Source organism: Bos grunniens, chromosome 8 (assembly GCF_055505025.1).
Source record: "Bos grunniens cultivar Pamir isolate PY7600 chromosome 8, Bosgru_T2T1.0, whole genome shotgun sequence".
Lineage (NCBI taxonomy): Eukaryota > Metazoa > Chordata > Mammalia > Artiodactyla > Bovidae > Bos > Bos grunniens.
In genome coordinates, this window is record NC_141172.1 from 78,852,110 (window position 1) to 78,877,407 (window position 25,298).

At 36.0% G+C, this 25,298-nt stretch overlaps 1 protein-coding gene across 10 annotated transcripts in view; it reads left to right on the forward strand.

Annotated features, from left to right (window-relative positions):
* Nucleotides 1-25,298, forward strand: part of NAA35 (N-alpha-acetyltransferase 35, NatC auxiliary subunit) — an 88,392-nt gene that overhangs the window by 23,851 nt on the left and 39,243 nt on the right. For 7 of the 10 annotated variants that reach the window (XR_015170163.1, XM_086416858.1, XM_086416860.1 and 4 more), the window contains 6 exons: nt 839-1,006; nt 8,953-9,019; nt 9,099-9,142; nt 10,352-10,402; nt 11,063-11,146; nt 11,983-12,097. Coding sequence is in view for 9 of the 10 variants with exons in the window: in XM_086416858.1 (XP_086272984.1) it covers nt 839-1,006; nt 8,953-9,019; nt 9,099-9,142; nt 10,352-10,402; nt 11,063-11,146; nt 11,983-12,097 (529 nt within the window). In the remaining variant the exon portion in view is untranslated. Of the gene's footprint in view, nt 1-838; nt 1,007-8,952; nt 9,020-9,098; nt 9,143-10,351; nt 10,503-10,585; nt 10,622-11,062; nt 11,147-11,940; nt 12,098-25,298 lie in introns of those variants that run through there. The other 3 variants (XM_086416863.1, XM_086416864.1, XM_086416866.1) reach the window with 2 other exon arrangements.

A 25,298-nucleotide genomic window follows, 5' to 3' on the forward strand; every position in this document is an offset into this window, starting at 1 on the left:
ATTAAAGCAGTTTTCATGTGCATTTCTCATTTTGTAATGTAGTTTTCTTGCTCTATTGCAGAATTCTTAGACTAAGTAGAAATTAGAATAAACACGGGCAAATTATTTATGCTATTTCTTTATATGTAAGATGAGAAAAACACCACCTTTCTCAAAGTGTTAGGGAAAAAATGAGATAAGATACATGCAAAATACCTAGCATAGTACTCAAATATCATAGATTACTCAGTTTTGGTTGCAGTTCTTCTGGCTTCTAGCTCAGGGTACTTGGCCCATGGTAGTCACTCAGTAGAATAGTATTGCATGATTATTTTTGTGCTTTAGAATGATCTTTCTTATTTGGAGTATTGAAGTAAAGGTGGGAGGCAGGAAAACAGTTGGCTAGTTTCTTGTGGTAATCTAGGTGTGATATGAATCTCTTGACTGGATTAGTAGTAGTTCAGATGAAAAAGAAGAGTTGAATGAGTGGCTAAGAACCTGGTTGGCTCTAAAATTGTGAATTCCTTAATTTCATGGGTTTTTATTTACTACATTGTAATAGAATTAATAGTGTTTGGATATGAAGTAAGGAGGGACTCTAATTTCATTAATCTCTAAATATTTTGCAAACTGAATTATATAATAAAAGAATGCTTTCCATATCTATAACTTTTGGGTAATCATATTTTTAATTCTTGGAAGACTTTGGTCAATGAAAGTGGATTCAGACGCTTTTCTTTTCTGATCTTCCTTTTAATCTTCTTTTAAGTCTTGTGACTAATCATATTTATTTGGGTCTGTGTCTGGCCTCTGTTGAATCAGACTTTTCAGACTTGTGCATTCTTTTATTTCTTTATAGATAACGTGGTTAGAAGGCCATTCCTTGGCACAGACAGTATTTACGTGCCTTTACATTCATAATCCAGATTTTATAGAAGATCCTGCCATGAAAGCTTTTGCTCTGGGTATCTTGAAAATCTGTGACATTGCAAGGGAAAAAGTAAATAAAGCTGCTGTTTTTGAAGAGGTAAGATTTTGTTATTTAAGAATTCCTGAAATTCATTGGCCACCTTCATCTTAATATGTATTCTGTCAGTACCATTCATTGAATATTCATTATGTACAGAGATACTTATTCTGGATGTTGTGAGGATTCACAAAGAAAATAGAAGAGATAAGCTTGTCCCTTAAGTCTCTTATAAATTATAAAAGTTAATTTCAGTCTTTGGAGGAAGGGAAAGGAAAACAAAAGTTATGAAGAATAGTTTTGAGTATAAACTTTTTCTTCCACTTAGTACCTCAAACTGAGGAAGTGTTTTACATTTTAGTCATAGAAAGCTTTTTCCATTTATCATTAAAAAAAATGATTATAAACTCTGTGTATTTTAAGGGGAGATGTGATAGCATTTGAAACTAAGTTATTTCTGTTTCTTTCATTTGTTGAAACCGTTAAGTTTCTTTTTCACACTGTTACTGATCCAGAATAAATATCTTAGGCTCCAGCAATGGTTCAGGGTGTAAAGCTTTTCTAAATTTACATTATATATGTGAGAATAACAGCTAAGTATACGCCTGATGTGAGTTCCACATTTAAATGTGTGTCTTATGAGTTGTTTATGAAATACTAGGTATTTCTTAAACACTCATTGATTATTTAGCTATATATTTGAACTGATACAGGTAGAAAATCTTTAACATTTGGATGGAATTTTGTAAAAGGTTAGTTTGAGTTAAAAAATGAGAAGAGACACACAAATTATTTTAAGTATTCCCAAAAGGACATTAAAAATCAGTGGGACAGAGAAAGGGTTTATTTACCAAATAGTTCTGGAATAATTGGTTGGCACCCTTGAAACTTACTTTATCAGCATTTTACATCTGCCTTAGTCCATTTATGTTGCCATAACAGAATACCATAGCCTGGGATGGCTTACGAACAATTACTTATTTCTCATAGTTCTGGAGGCTGAGAAGTCTAGGATCAAGGCATCAGCAGATTTGGTGCCTGGTGAGGGCCTGCTTCCTGGTTCCTCTTTTAACTATGGCCTCACAAGGCAGAAGGAGGGATGGGGAGTTCTCTGGAGTCTCTTTTATAAGGACACTAAGCTCAACATTCAGAAAACTAAGATCATGGCATCTGGTCCCATCACTTCATGGGAAATAGATGGGGAAACAGTGGAAACAATGTCAGACTTTATTTTGGGGGGCTCCAAAATCACTGCAGATGGTGATTGCAGCCATGAAATTAAAAGACGCTTACTCCTTGGAAGGAAAGTTATGACCAACCTAGATAGCATATTCAAAAGCAGAGACATTACTTTGGCAACAAAGGTCCTTCTAGTCAAGGCTATGGTTTTTCCAGTGGTCATGTATGTATGTGAGAGTTGGACTGTGAAGAAAGCTGAGCATCAAAGAATTGATGCTCTTGAACTGTGGTGTTGAACTGTGGTGTTGGAGAAGACTCTTGAGAATCCCTTGGACTGCAAGGAGATCCAACTAGTCCATTTTAAAGGAGATCAGTCTTGGGTGTTCTTTGGAAGGAATGATGCTAAAGCTGAAACTCCAGTACTTTGGCCACCTCATGCGAAGAGTGACTCATTGGAAAAGACTGATACTGGGAGGGATTGGGGGCAGGAGGAGAAGGGGATGACAGAGGATGAGATGGCTGGATGGCATCACTGACTCAATGGATGTGAGTTTGAGTGAACTCCGGGAGTTTTTGATGGACAGGGAGGCCTGGCGTGCTGCAGTTCATGGGGTCGCAAAGAGTCGGACATGACTGAGTGACTGACTGAATCTCATTTAAGGGTCCCACCCTCATGGATCTTCTAAAGGATCCATCACCCAGCACTATTATGTTGGAGGTTGTTTCAACATAAATTTTGAGGGCACCCAGTCAGTCTATTGGTTGATATGTCTTAAGTTTCAGTCTGTAGGTTCCCTCTCTTTTTTATTTTTTTAAGCCTTGCAATTCGTTGTTGAAAGAACTCTCCCAAAGGCTCCACCTCCAATTGCTATCACATTGGGCATTAGAACTTCATATATGAATTTGGGAGTGGGAGAGGGACACAAACATTCAGTTTATAACAACATCAAAGTAAATTGTAGAGAGATAAAATGTTTTAGATATAAAATTTGCTTAAAAATCAGAAGGCAGTTTATAGAAATAAAATGGTCATTAAATGTAAGATGTTTAACCTCATATTAGAAACGCAAATTAAAACTGTGAGATACCATTTTTTTTTTTTACCTATAATAGGCACTGACATGCTAGGGGGATGTGTGTGTGTGTGTAGGATATGAATAGTCATTGTTTTCCTTTTTTTTTTTAACTTTAAAAAATTTTAGTTGATTTGGAAATGTTTTCCAAATAACAGCAGTTAACAGTGATAGCACCAAGAACACTCAGATTCAGCTGCTGTTAACCTATCATGTCATTTTTCACTTTTTCTCTCATGTATGTATGTATATATGTATCTTTTTCCGAACTATTGGCGAGTGAGCTGTGTACATTTTGATCTTCTTCTCTGAGGCTTCCCTGGTGGCTGAGAGATTAAAGTGTCTGCCTGCAATGCAGGAGACCCTGGTTCGATCCCTGGGTTGGGAAGATCCCCTGGAGAGGGAAATGGCAATCCACTCTAGTATTCTTGCCTGGAGAATCCCATGGAGGGAGGAGCCTGGTAGGCTACAGGCCACGGGGTTGCAGAGTCGGACACGACTGAGCTACTTCACTGAGACACGTCAATATGCACCTCGTAAGGAAAAGGACACGCTCATACACAACTACAGCGCAGTGATCTACCTCAGCAAATCTATGATACCACTCCACTACCTACCCGTATTCTCTTTCTGTCAGTTGACTTAGTAAACGTCCTTAGTGTTTTTTCTCTACAGTGTGGGATCCAGTCTAGGACCATGTCCTACATCTAGTTGCATATCTCTTTAGTGTCCTTTAGTTTACAACAGTTCCTCATCCTTTGTCTCTAATGACATTGGTATTTTTGGAAAACATAGCCCTCTCCTGCTTTCCTTATTTAATAGAATGTTCCTTACTTGGGGCTTGTCTACTCTTTCCTCATGATTAGATTTATATTATGCAGTCCTGGCTGGAATATGACATGAGTAATAATGTGTCCTTTTTATGGTTTCATATCTGAGACATAGACTGTCCATTTGTCCCTCCATGGTAATGTGACTTTTTCACCCCATCAAGGTGCTTTCTGATTACTATATGGTTACTTAAAAAAAAATTATTGATGTGTAGTTTATTTACGTTGCTGTGTCAATTTCTGCTACACATCATAGTGATGCAGTTATACAGTTATACATGTATATACACATTCTTTTTCATATTATTTTCCTTTATGGTTTATCACAGGATATTGAATATAGTTTCCTGTGCTAGACAATAGGACTTTGTTGTTTATCTGTCCTGTGTATAATAGTTTGCATCTGCTAATCCCACACTCCCAGTCCATCCCTCCCCTGCCCTCCTTGGTAACCATGAGACTGTTTTCTATGTCTGTGAGTCTGTTTCTCTTTCATATGTAAGTTCGTGTCATATCTTAGATTTCACTTATAAGTGACATCATTTGGTATTTGTCTTTTCTGATTTACTTCACTTGGGTAGATAATCTCTAGGTCCATGCATGTTGTTGCAAATGGTATTTCATTCTTTTTTATGGCTGAATCGTACTCCGTTGTGCATATATATGTGTGTATGTGTGTATATATACACAGACATACACACACACTACATCTTCTTTATCCATTCATCTGTCAATGGATATTTATGTTGTTTCCTTGTCTTGCCCATTGTAAATAGTGCTGCAGTGAGCATTGGGGTGCCTGTGTGTTTTGAATTATAGTTTTGTCCAGATATATGGCCAGGAGTGGGATTGCAGGATCACATGGCAACTCTGCTTTTAGTTATTTTGAGAAGCCTCCATACTGTTTTCCATAGTGCCTGCACCAGTTCACATTTTCATGGTTACTGTTTTTAATCTTGTGTATATAGTAAGCAGTATGTAGGGAAACTCTTTAAGATCACATAAATATCCTGCTTATTAAAAATCTCTCCATATATATGTAGTATCCATTCACAGTACTTGCTTGGACTAATCTTAGTGTGTTGACTTTAAAATGATGATTTTGAATTCCAGCACTCTTGCCACATTTATTAGTTAGGACAGGATTGTACCATAAACAAAGATTCATGCATTTTTGATGGGAGTGTAAATTCTACAACTTTTTAAAAGAGTAGTTTGGTACTATCTATGATTTAAAATGCTTGTCTTGTTTCGTCAGTTTCAGTTTTAGGAATTTAGCCTATAAATATATTCAGGCTTATCGCCAAAGATCTATGTTCAAGGACATGAGGTGTAGCGTTTGTAGTAACTAAAGTCTGGAAACTAACGTCCATCAGTACAAGACGTTAAATGACACTACCCTCACTTACTGCCAAATAAGTGTTTTGCGCCCTTTACAAAGGAGGGGGTAGGCTTACTTATACAAATTAGATCTCCAAATTAATGTAAAATATGTTTGGTATAGAAAAGCATGTGTAGCTTGCTACCATTTTTGTTCTTTTTTTAAAAAGAGGTAGTTAGTTAAATCATCATACACAAGAAAATAACTAAGGTATTGAGGATCAGAGTATATACTTGTTTGTATTGTAATTTTTATTATATACCTGTATTACTTTCTAAGTAAACAAAAAATTTTTATAATTTTTTCAGTTCAAATTTCTGCATACTCTCTGGATGAAGGACTTAGTAAGAGATGAAAGAAATCCTAAAGAAAAGGACTAATAGGAGAAAAGCTGATAGAAAAAATTCTTAGGAAAAATACAAAAAAAAAAAGTCAGTTTTGGTGTATTAAAATCCCATTCAAATAAAGACGAGAGTAAAACCCAAATGAATAAATGGTAGTAAAATAAATAGCTTATTCATAGAGGAACGTTATCAAATGGTCATAACATTTAAAAAATTTAGGCTCAGTGTAATCCAAGAAAATCTAATAGTTCACTTTTCATCTACACGGTATTTAAAATAAGAATATATATTTTACTAGTGAGAGTATGCATTAACATAGCTGCTTTGGAAAACAATTTAGCGGTGTATATATCAAAAGTTTTAAACTTACTGATAACCATTTAAAATAGTTAGTTCACCTTTAGAACTCAGCCTTAAAGAAATTATTAGGCATATGGACACTTAATGCCCAAATACATTAATCAGAGTTTTTAATAGTGAAAATTGGTGTTGATCAAAATACTACCATTAGGGTTATGGTTGAAATAAACTGTGCTTACTGTATCATATATAATAATGATTATGTGTAATGAATATAGAGAGATGACAGTATTTAATATCATGGGAAAATGCATACTTTAAAAGATTAAGAAGGCAGCACACAGTGTAACCAATGATGTAAAACTAAAACTGGAGAAACAAAAGTTAGTTCCTAGTCTGGAAAGATATTTTTCTTGTTTTGTTAAACTTTTCAGATAGTTCAGATGAATTTGTCTCAGTTTGGTAATTTAAAAAAAGTTAATTGCCTAGTAAAATCCTTTAGAGGCCTGGTAATGAATAAATAATGAATGACTTAAAATCAACAAATAATTTGTTTGAAATGGATGCTTCTGAAGTTCTTAATGATTATGTATTATGTCTCTGCTTTGTTTTTACTCCTAAACTGGAGACATTCTCATTTGCCCAAAGAAATTTCTTTTAATATGTTGCTCATGTGCAAAATGGGAACCACAGTTCCCCTATCAAATGGCTTTTCTTCTGTCTTGCAAAATGATGTCTTTAGTGTTATCTTTGATTACTTTTTTTTTTTTTAACCTCCTACATCCTGATTCTTTTACCTTGCGAATGTCTGAATCTGGCCACTGTTTTTTCTTCTCTGTAGCCCACAAAGTGTATAATGAAAAATTACAGTGGTCTCCTCTTTCTTTATCCATTCATAATAATCAATTCTTTTAGCTTTTTCCTACAGTTTCCATATTTCTGTATAATAGGCTAATATTCTAGTTTCTAGGTTTAAGAATTTATCAACCTTTAGGTAGTGTATAGCATCAAATTTTTAGTGTATACTTAGCATTCATATATTACCTTCTCCCTCACTCCAAATAATAATTCAGTTTATGTTAAATCACTCACTACAGATATTATTGTGACTGTATAAATATTAATGACAGGTGAGCCAGAGTAGTGTATGCTTCTTTTACTCATACAAATTTTTTTTCTTAAAGGCAGTAACTACTATTTCTTTTGAGTTTGCTTAGTTTTCTATGTCCTTCTTCCTTTCCCATTATTATTAAACTACCAGATAATCTGTATATTTTATCATGTATATATACATCCAGTAATATACAATTCTTTTTTAATATTCTTCTTTGTTCTCTAGCTGGCTCATTTGCTTTCTAGCCCCCGTGCGTAGCTGTCATCCCAGGTTTCTCTGCATTGTTCTTCTGGAAATTCCACTTCCCTCTCTCTTTGTTAGATCCCTAGTTACCTGGATCTTATGCCTGTATTGTTCGTAGTTTATAACCTTGCTTGTTCAGTACCTCCAGTTTCTTTGGGGAGACAGGGAAGGGATTTTTCTTTGAGACCTTGTATGTCTGAAAATGTTTTCCCTACCCTTTCACCTGGTCGATGGTTTGGCTATAGTAGACTTCTAGGCTGGAAAATAATTTTCCTCTGAATTTTGAAGGCATTGTTCCACTGATTTAGAATTCCAGTGTTACCATCCTGATTCTTGACTCCTGTTTTCTCTTCGGAAACATTTAGGGTGTATCTTTTTAGTGACCATACTTTAGACTTAGTCTTTGTCACCCCTTATGATCTTTGAAGCATGAAGCATGCCACCACCTCTGTTTCTAAATTATTTGTGTTCTGATTCCTGCGGTTCTTCATTCCTACTTGAATAATGGAATGGATAGGAGTGCCTTTTAGGAATGTGGTAAACACTATGAAAGTTCGTATTTACACGTGTACAATTTGAGAATCCTGTTTGATGTCCAAATAGAGATAAGAGTATAAGCTTCATCCAGAAGCTACGTTTATAGCTCTGTAATACAACCTGAGACTTAAAAGACCCAGTCTTGTGAGGCATACAATTCTACTGAGTTCTTTGAGACTGGGATATTTGTTTGTACTTCATTCTCTTTGTAAGGTTTAGTGTTTGACATGAATTGCATGCTTACTGATGTTTTTGTTGAGTCTGGAAATTTCTCTACAGTTCTGGCCACTGCTGTGAATGTCTGTTATTCCATTATATTAGACTTTTTTATACATTTTATAAGAATTGTAATATGGCAGAAACACTCCTGTATTAAAGCTTTTAACTTCTTAGCCAAAATCAGCCAGATGATCTTAAACTCTTCATAGTGGATCCAGCCAGTGACTTAATTTGCTAATATCTCAGCAGTGTTTTAAATTATTTTGAGAGTGGGAACCCATATTTGAATCATTTTTTTCTTTACAGTGGTTTGAAGTGGGAATGTAGTTCTGCTGGCACTTTGAGTAATTCTGTTTGAAAAGCTTAACTTTTGTAGCCTAACAGTGTGTGAAAAGATGCATAAGTTTTGAAGAATCTTGTCTAAATTTTGCAACCTTGTCATCAAATGGTAATTTTTATGTATGTATTGTTCATCTGTAAATGTGAGAATTCTTTGTTGGTGGGAATAATTTGTAATATTATTGTAAGCATTGTTTTGCAGATGAACATATTAAATGCAAGTATGTTTAAATAGCCTAAAGATAAACAGTTGAAATTAAGGGCATAGAGATAGCATTAGAATGTGGTGTTTTCATGGTATGACTATAAAGAAAGTTGGGTGAATGATAGCAATATTGAGGTGACATTCTATTACCATGTCCTTTTAGCAAATAGTGATTTTGTAAGAGAAAAATGATAAAAGGTTTTGCTGCTATTCAAGGGCCTAATTATTGCTTTTCTATATAGGAAGATTTTCAGTCAATGACTTATGGATTTAAAATGGCTAACAGTGTGACAGATCTTCGAGTTACAGGTAAAACCATTTATAAAGGTAATTCACAAGTTTTACATTTGAATTTGTTTCCTCTTAAAATCATTGTCTCTATTTCTAGGCATGCTAAAAGATGTGGAGGATGACATGCAAAGAAGAGTAAAGGTATATTTTCTTTCTCTTTTCTTTAGTATAGGATATTTATATTCTTCAAAATGTCAGGTTAACTTTAGCTAATTACAAATAACTAGTAAGCAAATTACAAATAGCTAGGTAAGACTACCAAGTTCCTTTATGTATGCTATACCTTTTTTTGGTAATGAGTTTGAAGACTACTGGAGTGGTTTCTGATGAATTAATATTCCTTTCAAGTACTCAAAATTTAACCATTTAAAATTTTTTCAACTTTTTGTCACTGTTTTAGAATTTTAGTATGCTGTTTTAAGAATAGCATAAGATGCTAGAGTTTTAAATTCCTCAAAGGTAAGGATTATCTTTTTCACCTTTGTATTTTTAATGGTTAGGACAGTGTCTAGAACATAGTAGAAGAGTGGGATAAATAGTAGTTTCTCAAATCTGGTAAAAACCTATGAGTGACAGACACCCTTTGGCCAGATGACCATGATGATTTTGTTCTGATAGAGATTAAAAATGAAAAATTATATTTCTATTATTTTTTTTACACTTATATAACACAGCATGGTTGTCAAAACGGTTTTGCATTATTGTCTTATTTGATATTTACAGTTATTCAGTGTATTAGGCAATAAACTACACTTTCAAATGAAGAAAATAGAGCTCAAAAACACCAAGTAACCTGTCTTCAGTCTTCTTAAGGGCATGCCATTATTAAGTGTCAGTTCCAGGTCTAGAACCCAGATCTACCGGATCTTCGTGTGGTATTGCCTTTGGGTTTTGCCCGAATACTCAACCATGTGTAACATATGTATTAAGAAGATTTTGTGTGTTAGTATAGAACTGATCAGTGTTTACCATGTGACTTTATGATGTGATTCTGTGAAGATCGCATTTCTTTTCTCTGGGTTAGTTTTGAGAACATCAGGAACTTCAGTTAATAGATCTTTTAAAAGAAAGAAGTACTGTGTACCATGTGCTTTTGCTTATATTATTCATTGTTTTGCTTTTGCTGTTTTTAATACCTTTTCCTTTGTGTGATCTTTATATCAAAATGAACTAAGTATAGTACTATTAGGTAAATAAATAATTGATACAGCGTTTTCCTTCCAAATATTTGCTCCAAATAGATTATAGTGTATACTCAATAAATTAATTTATTCCTTTACCTTGTGTAATAATAATTTATGCTTTTATAGGCTTGTGTTGGTTTTAATTCACCTTTTTTTAAAATTTTAGAGTACTCGAAGTCGACAAGGAGAAGAAAGAGACCCAGAAGTTGAACTAGAAGTAATTGAACTTATTTTCTGGTAGATAATATCAGAGAAGTCTGCCTCTTAATGTTGTAGTTTTATGAACTTCGTTATAATTTATGAAAGCCCTTTTTAAGGTATTTCTTTAAAAATTGGACATTACAAGGGAGTTTATGTCCCTTGTATTTATTTTGATAGAATTATAATACAACTCTTTCAGATACATGATTTCAGAGTTCTTCGATATTCCTATGAGGTACGTAGGAAGAAAAAATGATTTTTTTTTTCTCATACGATCCACCAAAACTTGGCAGAAGTCAAGAACTTACATAATATCAAAATTTGTCAAACCTTTGTTGAGATCCTAAATTTTCTGTCTCTGCTTAAAGCATGTTTCTATCAGTCCTCTTAAAAATACTAATTAAATCAGTTTTGAAATAATAGTGTAACTCCTGACTTGGGAAAAAATCAGTCCTTGTGATACAGAACCTTTATTATATATTTCTGTTTCAGTAAAATAGGCGTCATTTTATTGTGTTTTATGCAGCTCATTTTCAGATATTTAAAAGCCTGTAAGTGAAGATATTTGTAAGGTATTAACACTGAGATTTAGAACTTAATATACTGTATTTCAAAACGAAATTTCTTTCACAAGGCTTTGCATCTTTTAACTTTTAGTCCTTTCTTATTTTTTTAGCACCAACAATGTTTAGCAGTATTCAGCAGAGTGAAATTTACTCGAGTGTTACTGACAGTGCTTATAGCCTTTACTAAGAAAGAGGTAAGGATATTTAATCTGTTCATTGTTTTTGTTTTTGATGGAATGCTTGATTTTGGTAGTTCTGAGACTTTTCTTTTGGAATGTATATGCACACATACAAAGCACTCAGCATTTGGTGTGTTTATGTCAGGATATCCCTGATGATTTTCTCCGAAAGCACATGAATTTTACATTGTGCCCTTAACATATCCATGACTGTTGTTGATATAAAAATAATGTATTGCTTATTAGTGGATATAATAGTAGAAGCTGAAATTGCTTCTCTGAAGTTAATTTGAGAAATTAAAAATGAGAATTTTAGGTAGGCTCTTCTTTCATTCAGTTAAATAATTAACTTAGATTTGTATAGAACCTAAAACAGCCCTTAGATGGTGAATATTTGTGTGTGTGTGTGTGTGTTTGTGTGTATTGTGTTAACTCAAGTAAATTACAGGCTAATTTGTGAATAGTTAATTTTGAGTACAGATCCAGCCCATACAAACTTCAGTAATTCTCTTTTTTAAATTTCACCTTGATGAATGACTTACAGTTTCTCATTTTCTAGTTGACTACATGTCTTTAGGAAAAAAAAAAAAAAAAACCATGAGATTGGTAGAATAAACCAGAATGTTTCCTATTGTTTTTTAGTGGTTCCTACAAAGTATTGATATGAGTAAAAAAATTATTTCTGTCCTAACAGGATCTGGGCATCTTGTATTAAGTGAATAGTTTGTGAAAACCAATGTCATTACAACAAGCATTTAATAATTTCATTATTGTTTATAGGATTTTCCTATTTAATGTATATCTTTCAGTGAAAGAATATGTAAGAATGTTTTTGGTGATTTATTTGCTAGACCAGTGCTGTTGCAGAAGCTCAAAAATTGATGGTTCAAGCAGCAGATCTTCTTTCTGCCATTCATAATTCATTGCATCATGGTATCCAGGCCCAGAATGATACTACAAAAGGAGGTAATAGTCTGTTTTGTTCCTACTCTTTTTGTTGTTGTTTTTTCCCATCCATGGTATATAGGGTTTGGTTTGTTCTAAAATATTGTTTGTCAGTCTATCCAAAACATTCTAACTTTGGGTTGTTTTGCTACATAGGCTTTTATATAGAGTGTTTATGGTCCCTTCTTTATGGTCATCCTTTTTCTTTAATCACCTCTCCACTTTACTGCTTTAAGAGGTCATCACCTCGATTTCAGTCTTCCCTGACTCTACCAAGCAGGCCTGGGTATTTTCTGTGGCCTCATTGTACTCACACATGCCTCTATTACATTTTTTTAGTATATCATATTATAGTTTACCTTGTAATTCCATGAGATTTTTAATACATCTATGCCAGAGTCTCTTCTTTGTGTAATCCTGCAGTGCTTGGCACATTGTTGACACTCAGTAGATTTTATTCATGAACTATACCTTAAAAATAAAAGAGACAGTGTACCTTTATTATGAAAACTCCAACCAAGTTAACGCTTTAGTAATGTGCCACAATTTTGGTTATCCTTAAAATTCGTTAAAATGAGATAACATTTATGTTTTTAAAATTAGTTTTTCACAGTTGTTGGTCTTCTGACCAGAAAGTCAAGTTTTTATTGATTCATATTCCTTTGCTTTTTTGCCTCCTTTCCTCCTTTTTCGAGAATAAGTTGTGGTATTCCCCTTCCCATGAATTTTTTCCTTACTCATACATTAGGTAGTGAAACAGTCCAAAGATAATTTGGCTTAGGCAATCAATATATAGATATCTTTATGGATAATAATTATTCTGAGCTTATAAATTCATTATTAATTCATTAAAATTTTATCATTTTCTACAGAAAAGGGAAAGATTAGGTGACTGTTAGATGACTGACTAGGAGGCATTCTGTAACTATGGGACATTAAAAAGTAAAAGTTTTTATGCATAGCAAGCTATCTAGTACATGTTTACAGAGAGGTTACCATTTCTACAACTCTTCAATACTTTGAAATCAAGTGCGAGAATATTTTATGAAAACCACTGTAAAATACATTGCTTCCAATTAGTTTGTTTGGTTGATTATGTATCAACAAGGTATTATGATGCAGACCAAGAGTCAAATGACTCGATTCTAATGCTTCTTTTTTTGCCATATCTTTACTACATGGTTCGTTCTGGTCTATAACTGAGGATAATAATTGTCATGGGATCATTAGTTGCCCACATGTTTTGTGGCTTCCCTGTAGTTCAGATCAGTCAGCAGTTAAAACAAAAACATATGTGTATATTCTCAACTATTTCTCTGGTTTTATAGGCTGTTTATGAGTAAGCTTCTGGAAGATGGGTTGCATAAAGTTCATTTGAAATAACTAAGCAAGTGAAGTTTTAAATTTACGGAGTACTCTGTTCTTTGTTTTCTGCTAAACACTTTTTACTCTCACTCAACTTTGTAATTATCCAGCTTAAGCATGACGCTAAACAGTTCTATAATAAAAAAGTGAGAACCTTCCCAGTAATGTTTATTCTAAGAAAATGGTGATATAGCTATTAGTGTAGATTAATTTGGGTCTCAGATTATTCATTTTGCCTTCTTAATGTTACTAGAATGCATCTAGTGACAAAATGACTTAAAGCTTGAAATTGCTGAGCATTGATTTTATCTTCTTATTGAAAAAAATATATAGTAAGTGGGAACTTGGAAACTGGTGTTAAGGGAGAAAGTAGGAAGACTCAAACTTGGTTCAAGGATTGCTTGCTGGTTGGTTTACTCAGTGGATATGATGGCTTGACAGTGAAGGAGGTGGAAGTGGTTTAGGGACAGGAGATGCTTAAGGAAGGCAGCTTGGGATTTTTGATGCAGTTAAATGGAGCAGACCACTAACCAAGTAAATATTTTGCTCTGGAAAATAAATGGAAGAAGGTTTTGGAATTATTTTCACGTTAAGTGCTAATTGAAATCGAAGAAGTAAATGTGGTTAATCAGGGCTTTCTGAATTCAAGACCTTGAGTTGACCTTTCATGAAAAAACAAGGGAAGCAGAGGATTCAGTGAAGCACATTGTTGCTCTTTGTATTTGCTTGTGCTATTTTATTGCTTGTGAATTCTGTACTGCTTTTCATATGTCTGTGGACTTCTTCAAAATAATGTTCAGATTATTTCCTCCAGTGAGACTTTTCATGTTCTACTTGTCAAAGTTTATTTTTCTCTCCCATATTCTTTTCCATTTATCTGTGGATTAGGTTTGATTTACTCTTTCGAATGCAGGCATCTTTAACAGTTGCTAGTAGAAATTAAAAATTTAATCAAACTTAGGTTGTCTGAAATTGTTAGGTACTTTGGAAGTGTATCTCCAACTCTGACATTCAGTTTCAAGAATCCTTGGGGAATTCCCTGGCAGTCCAGTGGTTAGGACTCTGCACTTTCACATGGGTTCAATCCCTCGGGAAACTTAAGATCCCACAAGCTGCGTGGCATGACTGAAAAAGCAAAAACAACAAAAAAGAAGCCTTGTCATCCTTTTGAAAAAAGATGTATGATTCAAATGGTATATTAATCACATGCATTTACCTTCTGAAACCTTAATGACAATTAAGAAGCGTTTGGGTTTTTAGCAAATAGATATAATTAATAAAGGGACATCCCAGGTGGCACAGTGTTAAAGAATTCTCCTGCCAACACAGGAGACACAAGAGACTCAGGTTCAATCCTGGATCGGAAAGATCCCCTAGGAGTAGGAAATGGCAACCCCTTTTCAGTATTCTTGCCTGGAAAATTCCATGGACAGAGGAGCCTGGCAGGCTACAATCCGTGTGGTTGCAAAGAGTCAGACACTACTGAGCACACATAATAAAGAAGGAAAAGACAGGGAAAGAAGACAGTAGCAACAAAATTTTAGAAGCTGGAAAACAGAAAGATGTTGAGCTGTCTGTTCAAGTAACTGAATTCTTAGCTATTGATAAAGTCAAGATACAGTCCAGATTTATACTGCAGATCCTCTGAAGGGCCTCCTTTTTAGGGTATCAGCTACCTCTGAAAATGAGGATGAGAATTATGTTGATGAGATCTGGTTGAAAATCTGTTTAGAAGCAGAAAGATTTCCCTCCCATTTTCTCCATGATAACATTCCTGAGCCTCAGAATACTAGAAGTTTATTCTCTTGAATAGCAGAACAGAGAGATTCTGGACTGAGCAGATACCAGGCACTGTTGAATGGTACACATTATGGGGGAGATAAGTGGTAATTTAGATATTTACTTTTGTAACATCTGTCCTTCCTTTTCCCACACACCAAGCTCTGGTGGGTACCCCCACTCCCAGCTTCCAGAACAGTGCAGTCTAGCTCTTGCATTCCACTTAAGAATTTGGAACACTCTTAGGGAAATCTGGCAAGCCCAAGAGGTAGAGAAAAACATCAGCAAAATCTAAATTTATTGGTAATAGTGGTTCTTCTGATGAAATAGTTTGGTACAAAAACCTTGTCTATATTGATAGAGCTCTTAATGAGGTTTTTAGTCATTCAGCTTCAAGCCTAGGTATATAGTTATGGGTGGAAATCTCTAGCCTATAAGAAAAGACCAAAACAGACAAGCAAAGACAATACCTCTTAAAAATGGGAAAAAAAAATTCTGTATGTAAAATAATAGGATGTTATAAAAAAGAGAAAAAATATATTCTTTGACATTCACAATTTTAAGAGCAGAATAATTAATAGAAAATAGAGAATGCAAATTTGAGAAAATCTTAGAGAAAGTAGAGTAAAAATGAACAGGTTGAAAGTAAAGAGAAAAAAGGAAAGAATATTTTAGGCTCGGTCCAGTTCCATTATTTAATAAAGATAAATAATAAGATAAATGAAGGTAAACTAATAAAAGTTTTTCCAAAAATAAAGTTCAAAAAATAAATGTCAAAAAAGAAAAAGTCATGTAATCACTTAAGATTTCCTGGAATCAGTGAAGCAAATACCTAGGGTAAGAGTGCCAGTAAAGAGCTACTCAGCATAACCAGGGTGAAAGTAAACTTCTGCAAAGGCATATGATCAGGAAATTTCAGAATAGTTGGGGAAAATAGAAGATCCTAAGAGATTTGAAAGAGGAAAAGAGGTTGCACACACAGAATGAAGACAGAATGTCAGCAGAGTTTTAAACAGGAAAGGAAGCTAGAAATCAGTGGAACAGAGAACAAAGGTGCAGTAGTCACACTTCCTGATTTTAAAACTTAGCACCATGCTACATTAATCAAGAGAATTTAGAATTAGTATAAAGATAGTCAAATTAATATAAAGATAGTGGAATAAGTCCAAAAATTATCCTTTATGGTCAGTTGGTATTTGAAATAAGTGCAAAGACAGTTAAGTGGGGAAAGAAAAGTATTTTCAACAAGTAACAGTGGAACAACTAGATAACCAGAGCAAAAGGATAAAGTTCAGCACCTTCCCCACCCCTCCTCACATCATAAACAAAAATAAACTCAAAATGGATCACTACTGAGCCATGGATCAGTGACATAAATCTAAGAACTGAAAATATGAAACTCTAGAACCTGGGAATAAACCTTAAGAATCAGTAAAAAGAAAAATTAAGTCAGTGAAAAAACAGGCAAGGGATCTAAGTTAGACATTTCTCTGAATATGATTTACAAATGACCAATAAACATCTGAAAAGATAGATATGCCATGGGAAATGCAAATCAAAATGAAAAGATTCCACTTCATAACAAGTGTTGAGGTTATGAAGACACTGGAACCTTTGTATACTACTGGTGGTAATGTAAAATAAGCGGCTACTTTGGAAAACAGTTTTACAGTGTCTCAAAAGACGTAATGTTAGATTTATCACATGACCCAGCCTGTATATATACCCAGGAGAAATGGATATATATGTCTACACAAAAAGCTGTACAGTAATGCTCACAGCACTTTTATTCATAATAACCAAAAGGTAGAAACAACCCAGGTGTCCCTCAGCAGATGAACAGATAAATAAGATGTTGTATATACATGCAGTGGAGTGGCATTTGGCAATTAAATATCTGCTGCAACATGGATGGACTTTGAAAACATGCTAAGTGGGAAAAAAAAAAATCACAACAGATCATATATGATTTTCATTTATATAAAACGTGCAAAATAGGCAAACCCATGGAGATAGAAAGTTGACCAGTGGTAGCCTTGGGCTGGAAGAGAGTGGGAAGAAAGGGGAATGCTAATGTATATGGGATTTCTTCTTGGGGTGAAAAAAATGTCCTATTTTTCTTGTGGTGGTGGTTTTACAACTCTGAATATACTAAAAGAAACTATGCTATATATGTTTAATAGATAAATTATACAGTATGTTAATTATATCTGAGAGTTGTGATTAAAAGAAAATCAGTGGACCAGTGTTTTCAGAATTTGGGGGGGAAGTGATTTCAAATCTTGAGTCCTTTTCCAAAACTATCATCTAATTGTGAAGAAAGATAATGTCAGGTTTTTAAAGTCTCAACAAAACTAATCTCCCAGAAGGTTTACAAGACTACTGGAATGTGCTTCATTAAAACAGAAGAGTAAATTAAGTAAAGGAAAGCATGGAGTTTAAGGATATAAAAATCCAGCATGAAAGAAAAATGAAGGAAATCCCAGGGTCATAGTGTAACAAGAACCTAATACATTGTCTCAGCGTTATACATGGAAGACAAGTCCAGATTGAAGAAAAGTCACAAGGGTCTAAGTAGATACAATATCTGTTGTCACCAATGAAATTGATATAATAGCTGTTTTCCTTAATGTAGAAAGAAGAGATTTAGAGAATTGGCAGAGGAGGATTCCATGGACAGAGGAGCCTGGCAGGGGACAGAGGAGCCAGTCCATGGGGTCTCAAAGAGGCAGACAAGACTGAGTGACTTTCACTTTCACTTGGGGTTGAATTAAAGTGTTAAGTACATACAAGGTGAACAAAAAGTAAGACTTTTTATATATGAAAGTAAAATATATTTTTGTGCTTGCAGAAGTTATCCAGGGCCCAAATGTGAAGTGTAATTTACTTAATAGTGCTAAACATTGATGATAATAAAATTCTGACCTAACTGTATTGGAGGTAAGAGGATCAAAGTGCATATATGCATGTCATTTATATGTGCTTATAGTGCTACTTTATATTATTTTCAGTGTCTCTCTTTTTACATTTATCTCTTTTAGACATTGAAGTAAGTTAGATAACGTGTAAAACTGAAAAACAATATGAAATAAAGTAGCACAATAAGCTTGTTATTTAGTGATATGGAGGTAGACACAAAAAGAAAGGTAAGAGGATGTGGAAGACATTGCTTCTGGGAAGAAGCAAATAAATGGAATTGGAGGGAGAAGATTTATAAATAACCTTGTTTGGCTATTTGACTCTTTTTTTTTAATTTTTAAAATTTAAATTAATGTATTTATTTTAGTTGGAAGCTAGTTACTTTATTGTAGTGGCTTTCGCCATATGTCGACACTGATCAGCCACGGGTATACATGTGTCCCCCATCCTGAACCCCCCTCCCACCTGGCTATTTGATTCTTGAGTGGCATGTATTTATGACTAAATAAAAGAAACTCAATTAAAAGTTAATGTGGATTAAAATATAAAATTAGTTTAGAATTATGATGGTTTATTATCTGGTAATATTGTACTTTAACCTCCTGAGAGCTGCTGCTGTTGTTTAGTCGCTAAGTCATGTCTGACTGTTCTGTGACGCCATGGACTGTAGCCCGCCAGGCTCTTCTCTCTGGGATTTCCCAGGCAAGGATACTGGAGTGAGTTGCCATTTTCTCTCCAGGGGATCGTCCCAAACCAGGGACCAAACCTGGGTCTCCCACATTGGCAGGTGGATTCTGTTACCACTTAGCCACCTGGGAAGCCCTCCTGAGGGCTGTACTTGATGCTGAAGCAAAATTGTGCTGCCTCAGCCAGTCAACTTCATTTGTGGTTTGGCAGTGTACAGGAGAGGTGGGAGCTGACTTCATTTTAAAACAACCATGCATTAGAGAGGTATATGCCATGATGTGCTAGTACCAGGAACTTGAGATGGTAATCTCTGTCAATAAAGGAAGTAGGTGATTTCTCTTGAATACTTAGAGGCATATCACATGTGGCTTAATTGTAAGTCATTGAGGCTTCCTAATAGTCTGGAGTGTTACTCTAACACCACACCCAAATAACTAGCTCAGAAAGCATTCACTGAATGATTTAATAATAAAGAAACTGCACAGTTTTTACACATATTCCAGGAAATTAATGAACAAAAACAAAATGCAAAAGACAGATGAAAAACAGATCAGAAACATTTTTCAAATTTTCAAAAAATTCATTAAGCAACGAAATGACCCCTGTAAAGCAAAACAGAAATATTAGGACCAAAGGAGGAAATAATAACAGTACAAGTAAACAGGCAGAGTTCAGGAAAGAAGAGAGAAAAATCCTGAAAGTGAAGAGCAAAAGGTATGTGGTCATTGTTGAAAAGTTGAAAAGAATGTGGAGATCAGGACTAAGGGGGAGGTGGGTTTCAATGATTGATAACCCCAAAGGTATCAAGATCCAGTTCTCGGAACCTGTAATTGTTACTTTATTTTTGAAAAAATAAGATCTTTCCACATGTGATTAAGTAAGAATCTTTTGATGAGATAATCTTGGATTATCTGGATGGGCCCTAAATATCATCCTAAGTGTCCTTCTCAGAGGCAGAGGGAGAGTGGACACACACAGAAGATGAGAAGGTGATGCGACGACAGAAATAGAAATCAGCATAATTGAACTGTAAGCCAAAGAATTCCAATAGCCTCAAGAACCTAGAAGAGGAAAGGAATAGATTTTCTCTTAGAGCCTTCAAGAGTTCAGCCCACCTAAAAGTTTAATTTTAGCTAAGTGAAACTGATGTTAAACTTCTGGCCTCCATAACTGTGAGAGAATAAATGGCTGTCTTAAAACACACAATTTGTGATCATTTGTTACAGAAGACCTAGAAACTGATACAAAGATTGCTTGCACTCAGTGGAATTGATCATATATATAAATGTATTGATAATTATGCTTTGCTACTTTCCTCAGGCTTGAAGAGCCAACTTAGACTAATTTCTAGAAAGGGAGAAAACTAGATTGAACTCTGTGGTGTTGGGTTAAAATTAAAGGTATGGGTTTAAGTTCATAGTTTCTAATATATATGTATATATGTATAGATTGATGTATTGATAGAAATGTACATGTAAATATGCATATGTTTGAATGTGCATGTATGTAAACATACTTGTATATCCATATAGCAGTAAGCACACTTAGCATCTGAGTTTTGCTTACTAAAGACTATTTTTGCTAAAAGGAACTGGAGAAGACATAGGAAGCCCCTAAGTACCCCTTCCTCACATGGTCACACCAAATATATAGCTATACATGGAGCAATTTCCTCTAAAAGAGATCCAGAAACTAGTTGAGCAACTTACACACATTGGACAGTTGAGGAAGTATCCATATCGGAGTGGGTAGGAAAGACTGAGACATACTTGTCATAAACCCCACCCCTGATGCAACATCATACAATTGGGAGAGAATCCCCAACTGTCAGGTTCTGTCTGAGGAGTGAAGTATGTTTTGACACTACATCTAACACTCCAGCTTTAAGATTCCTTCCAGTAGGGTAGGCTTCCAAAACATCTAGCTCTGAAAGTCAGTGGGGCTTGTGTCCATAAGACTATGACAACTGAAGGGAATGCAGTCATTTGCTATGACTCAGAGGAAGCCGACAAAATGCCCATCTCCCAGTCTTTCCTTGAAAGATCTATCCGTATACTGTAAAAACTGCCCTGAGGGCCAAGCTTCTAATTTAACAAGCACTAGGGACTGGCTGCAACCCTCACCAGAGGCCAGTAAAGCTGGAGGACACCTTGCCTTACTTCTACCGCTAACCCATTCCATGTCACTACTGCGGGCCTGGAGAAAGTTTGTATGTACATTTGAACCCCAACTTTTGTGACTGCTGCCTAAAGCAAGGGACCCAAATTTCCCGGCTTTTATAGCAAAAGGGATTTCCATTCATGAGACCCAGAAGACTATAGCAAAGAAGGATTCCTTAACTGGCTCTACCCCTCAGGGCTCAGCACACAGGGAACAAGCAGAATTAGCCATTTTCCAGTCTTTCCCTGAAATAGGTTTATTTCTATACTTTAATATCTACTGCCTGCATGCCAAGCTTCTAATTTAGCAGGCATTTAGGGAACATCGGAGAACTTCCCCAGAGACAGGGGAGGCCAACAGGCATCTCTCCTACCTTCTGCCCTTTAGCCCACTCCAATAATAAAACCCAGTTGACAGCATCTCCCCAGAAGGAGCTTGTACTCAAATTTAGTGCCCAGGCTTTTTCAGCTGCTGTCTAAGGGATGAAGCCCCAGGTCATCTGGTTCTAATAGCCATTGGGGCTTGCATTCAAGAGTTACAGGGCTGTATCAAACAAATAGTTGTTAATGGGTTTGGGGATATCCTTCCCCATGGCTGTACTCCAAGATCCAACAAAGAAGCATTAGGCAAAAACAACCTTCTGCCAATTTCTCCCTGGAAGAAGTTTAACTGCATACTTTACCAGCTGCTGTTCCCTGAAGATCCAACTTCTGATGAGTGTACATATAGGTTCTGAATGTGATCCTTTCCTTTGGAACATTGTTGGATCTTGGCACACCCTCAACTCCTGGGAGCCACTAAGAGCAAGGAAGGAGGCTTGGTTGGTCACAAAACTTTGAGAGAAACCTAGGAGTTTGGGCTGGACTGATTGATTAGGTCCATCTCATATATAGCAAGATTTATCTCCTACATGAGACCACTCTGTCAAGACTGGAAGATGTGATTATTTTATCTAATGCACAGAAACCACAGAGAGTCAAGAAATGAAGACCATAGAAATACATTTCAAACAAAAGAACAAGGTAAATATCCAGAAACAGATCTTAGTGACTTACATTAAGTAGTTTATCTGATTGAGAGTTTAAACAGCAGTTACTAAAGATGCTCGCTGAGGTTAGGAAGCAAGCATATGAACAGAGAATTTCAACGAGGAAATATATAAAAAGAGAAATCAAAGAGCTGAAGAATTAAAAAACAGAAAAAAATTAAATGGATTCAGTAGCAGACTACATTTGCTGGAAGAGAGTCAGTAAACTTGACAGGGCAGTGGAATTTATTTAAACAGAAAGGAAAAAATGAAGAGCTGGATTATGGAATTCGTGGGACAAAATGAAGCAGACTATATGTGGTGGGAGTTCCAGAAGAAGAGAGAAGCAAGGCAGAAAGCATATTCAAAAAAATAATGGCCGGAAACTTCCTTAACCGGGGAAAGAGACAGTCCACGTCCAGGAAGCTCAGAGAGTTTGAAAGAAGTTGAATCCTAAGAGACTCATGCAAACACATTGCAATTAAACTGTGAAAGATTAAAGACAAGAAGAGAATCTTAAAAGCAGCAAAAGGAAAGCAACTTGGTTTGCATATTGAAAACACTTGGGGAATACCAAAAAGGTACTAACCAAGAACTTCTGACAAAGTTGTCCTAAATAACCAAGGAAGAAAGAAAGAATTTACAAACAACAGCTGGAACAGTTCATCACCACTGACCTCACAACAAATGTTAAAGGGAGTTCTTCAAGTTGAAACAAAAGGACACTAGTTAGTAACTGGAAAACATGAAAGTATAAAACTCACTGGCAAAGGTAAATTTATAGCTACATTTAAAATACTCTAATATTGTAAGGGTGGTGGATAAACCCTTTATATCTCTAATACAAGTGTTAAAATACATAAAACTATAATCATTTGTTAGTGGGTTAGTCAGTTCAGTCGTTCAGTCATGTCCGACTCTTTGTGACCCCGTGGACTGCAGCATGCCAGGCCCCCATGTCCATCACCAGCTCCCAGAGTTTACTCAAACTCATGTCCATTGAGTCAGTGATGCCATCCAACCATCTCATCCTCTGTCAGCCCCTTCTCCTCCTGCCCTCCATCTTTCCCAGCATCAGGGTCTTTTCCAGTGAGTCAGCTCTTTGCATCAGGTGGCCAAAGTATTGGAGTTTTAGCTTCAGCATCAGTCCTTCGAATGAATATGCAGGACTGATTTCCTTTAGGACGGACTGGTTGGATCTCCTTGCAGTCTAAGGGACTCTCAAGAGTCTTTTCTATCACCACAGTTCAAAAGCATCAATTCATCAGTGCTCAGCTTTCTTTATGGTCCAGCTCTTACATCTGTACATGACTACCGGAAAAAACATAGCTTTGACTAGACAGACCTTTGTTGGCAAAGTAATGTCTCTGCTTTTTAATATGCTGTGTATGTTTGTCCTGGTTTTTCTTCCAAGGAGCAAGCATCTTTTAATTTCATGGCTGCAGTCACCATCTGCCGTGATTTTGGAGCCCAAGAAAATAAAGTCTCTATTTCCATTGTTTCCCCATCTATTTGCCATGAAGTAATGGGACCAGATGCCCCGATCTTCATTTTTTAAATGTTGAGTTTTAAGCCAGCTTTTTCACTCACCTCTTTCACTTTCATGAAGAGGCTCTTTATGAATGGATAAAGAAGTGGTACATATACACAATGAAATATTACTCAGCCATAAAAAGGGATGCATTTGAGTCAGTTCTAATGAGGTGGATGAACCTCGAACCTATTATACAGAGTGAAGTAAGTCAGAAAGAGAAAGATAAATATTGTATTCTGGAATCTAGAAAAAATGGTACTGAAGAATTTATTTACAGGGCAGCAATGGAGAAACATATAGAGAATAGACTTATGGACATGGGGAGAGGGGAGGAGAGGGTGAGATGTATGGAAAGAGTAACATGGAAACTCATATTACCATATGTAAAATAGATAGCCAGTGGGAATATGCTATTTGTCACAGGAAACTGAACCGGGGCTCTGAGTCAGTCTAGAAGGGTAGGATCCGGAGAGAGGTTCTAAAGGAATGGGATATTTGTATCAGTTCAGTTGATTTCAGTCACTCAGTCGTGTCCGACTCTTTGCGACCCCATGAATCGCAGCACACCAGGCCTCCCTGTCCATCACCATCTTCCGGAGTTCACTCAAACTCAACGTTCATCGAGTCAGTGATGCCATCCAGCCATCTCATCTGTCGTCCCCTTTTCCTCGTGCCCCCAATCCCTCCCAGCATCAGAGTCTTTCCCAATGAGTCAACTCTTTGCATGAGGTGGCCAAAGTACTGGAGTTTCAGCTTTAGCATCAGTCCTTCCAAAGAACACCCAGGGCTGATCTCCTTGAGGATGGACTGGTTGGATCTCCTTGCAGTCCAAGGGACTCTCAAGAGTCTTCTCCAACACCACAGTTGAAAACCATCAATTCTTCGGCGGTCAGCTTTCTTCGCAGTCCAACTCTTGCATCCATATATGACCACTGGAAAAACCATAGCCTTGACTAGACTGACCTTTGTTGGCAAAGTAATATCTCTGCTTTTCAATGTGCTGTCTAGGTTGGTCATAACTTTTCTTCCAAGGAGTAAGCGTCTTTTAATTTCATGGCTGCAGTCACCATCTGCAATGATTTTGGAGCCCAGAAAAATAAAGTCTGACACTTTTTCCACTGTTTTCCCATCTATTTGCCATGAAGTGGTGGGACCAGATGCCATGATCTTCATTTTCTGAATGTTGAGCTTTAAGCCAGCTTTTTCACTCTCCTCTTTCACTTTCATCAAGAGGCTTTTTAGTTCCTCTTCACTTTCTGCCATAAGGGTGGTGTCATCTGCATATCTGAGACTATTGATATTTCTCCTGGCAGTCTTGATTCCAGTTTGTGCTTCCTCCAGCCTGGTGTTTCTCATAATGTACTGTGCATAAAAATGAAATAAGCAGGGTGAGAATACATAGCCTTAATTTACTCCTTTCCCAATTTTGAATCAGTCTATTTTTCCATGTCTGGTTCTAACTTGCTTCTTGACCTGCATACAGATTTCTCAGGAGGCAGGTCAGGTGGTCTGGTATTCCCATCTCTTGAAGAATTTTCCACAGTTAGTTGTGATCCACACAGTCAAAGGCTTTAGCATAGTCAGTAAAGCAGAAGTAGATGTTTTTCTGGAATTCTCTTGCTTTTTCTGTGATCCATTGGATACTGGCAATTTGATCTCTGGTTCCTCTGCCTTTCCTAAATCCAGCTTGAACATCTGGAAGTTCTCGGTTCATGTACTGTTGAAGCCTGGCTTGGAGAATTTTGAGCATT